Source organism: Rhincodon typus, unplaced genomic scaffold (genome assembly GCF_021869965.1).
Source record: "Rhincodon typus isolate 14 unplaced genomic scaffold, sRhiTyp1.1 hic_rhity00012505, whole genome shotgun sequence".
Lineage (NCBI taxonomy): Eukaryota > Metazoa > Chordata > Chondrichthyes > Orectolobiformes > Rhincodontidae > Rhincodon > Rhincodon typus.
Window position 1 is genome coordinate 1 of NW_025978143.1, and position 1187 is coordinate 1187.

At 56.0% G+C, this 1187-nt stretch overlaps 1 protein-coding gene across 1 annotated transcript; it reads right to left on the reverse strand.

Moving 5' to 3' along the window:
• Positions 1-13: 13 nt before the first annotated feature.
• LOC125482563 (solute carrier family 49 member 4-like) lies at positions 14-489 on the reverse strand (the record flags this gene model as incomplete). The annotated part of the gene is made up of 1 exon (XM_048594660.1): positions 14-489. A coding segment is annotated over exon 1 (268 nt), but the record flags the coding sequence as incomplete, so codon positions are not given.
• Positions 490-1187: the final 698 nt, after the last annotated feature.

The window sequence follows — 1187 nt, forward strand, 5'->3', positions numbered from 1 at the left end:
CCCCCCCCCTCACCTTTCTTGTCCATCAGCCACATGAAGATGAAGCAGGGCAGGAAGCCGATGGGGCCCCACAGCACCAGCAGCGTGATGTCCAGGGTGCTGAAACCTAGGGCCTGCTTGGCCGAGTTCTGGATGGGGCCCCACGAGTTCCACAGGAGGCCCTGCACGAATCCGAGCAGCGAGAAGGCGGCCAGGATCAGCCAACGGCGCCGGTACAGCCGGCTGCCGACCGGAGCCGGGCCCAGCAGCGGCTGGCCCTCTTCGTGCTGGGCGCCCCACATCTCTTAGCCTCCCCCCAGCACCCGAGGCCCCCGGTTAGCTGACCGTTTGCAGCCGGAGTATGTCCGCCCCGTGCCCCTGTCCCAAATCAAAACAAGGAACCGGCACCGACTGATCACCCGCTGCTCCCTGCCCCAACCTCCGACGTCGTGACGTAATTCGTGCCCAGACTACGACGTCTGCACGTCATCCACACCCCGAGCCCGACGTCACGATGCAATCCGCGCTCAAACACGACGCAAATGGCGTCCTCAACACACGTGCCTCGCTCCCTGACGTCACCCACGCCCGATCTCTCATGTGATCGCCACACCTGCTAGGGGTGGGACGCCGCAGAACAATGCGCACGCGCGCTGCCCTCCTGCCACGCCCCTCTTACCGGAGACATGTGCACCTGTGGGCGGTCCCCAAGTGAGGACTCAGAGGCATGGGTTCAAATCCCAGCACCGGCGCTGGGCGTTTTAAATATTAACTCATTAAATTTGGCACCAATGTACAATCATAGGAGTGTTTGGGAACAGGATAAAGCAATGCCAATTTATGCCTAAAATGAAAAGGAATTTCTCTGTCACAGGATTGTAAGTCTTTATGGCTTGTTTGCCACAGACAGTGTGGGGACAAAGTCCTTGTGTACATATAAGGCTGAGGTAGATTCTTGATCTGTATATAAGGCTGAGATAGGTCCTGAGGAAGGTTCATTGGATGAGAAATGTTAACTCTGACTTTATTCTTCCCAGATGATTTTTATTTTTCTTTATTCATTCACGGGATGAGGGCATCGCTGACCAGGCAGCATTTATTAACCAGCCCTAATTGCCCAGACGGCAATTAAGAGTCAACCACATTGCTGTGGGTGTGGAGTCACATGTAGGCCAGACCAGGTGAGGATGGCAGTTTCCTTCCCTAAA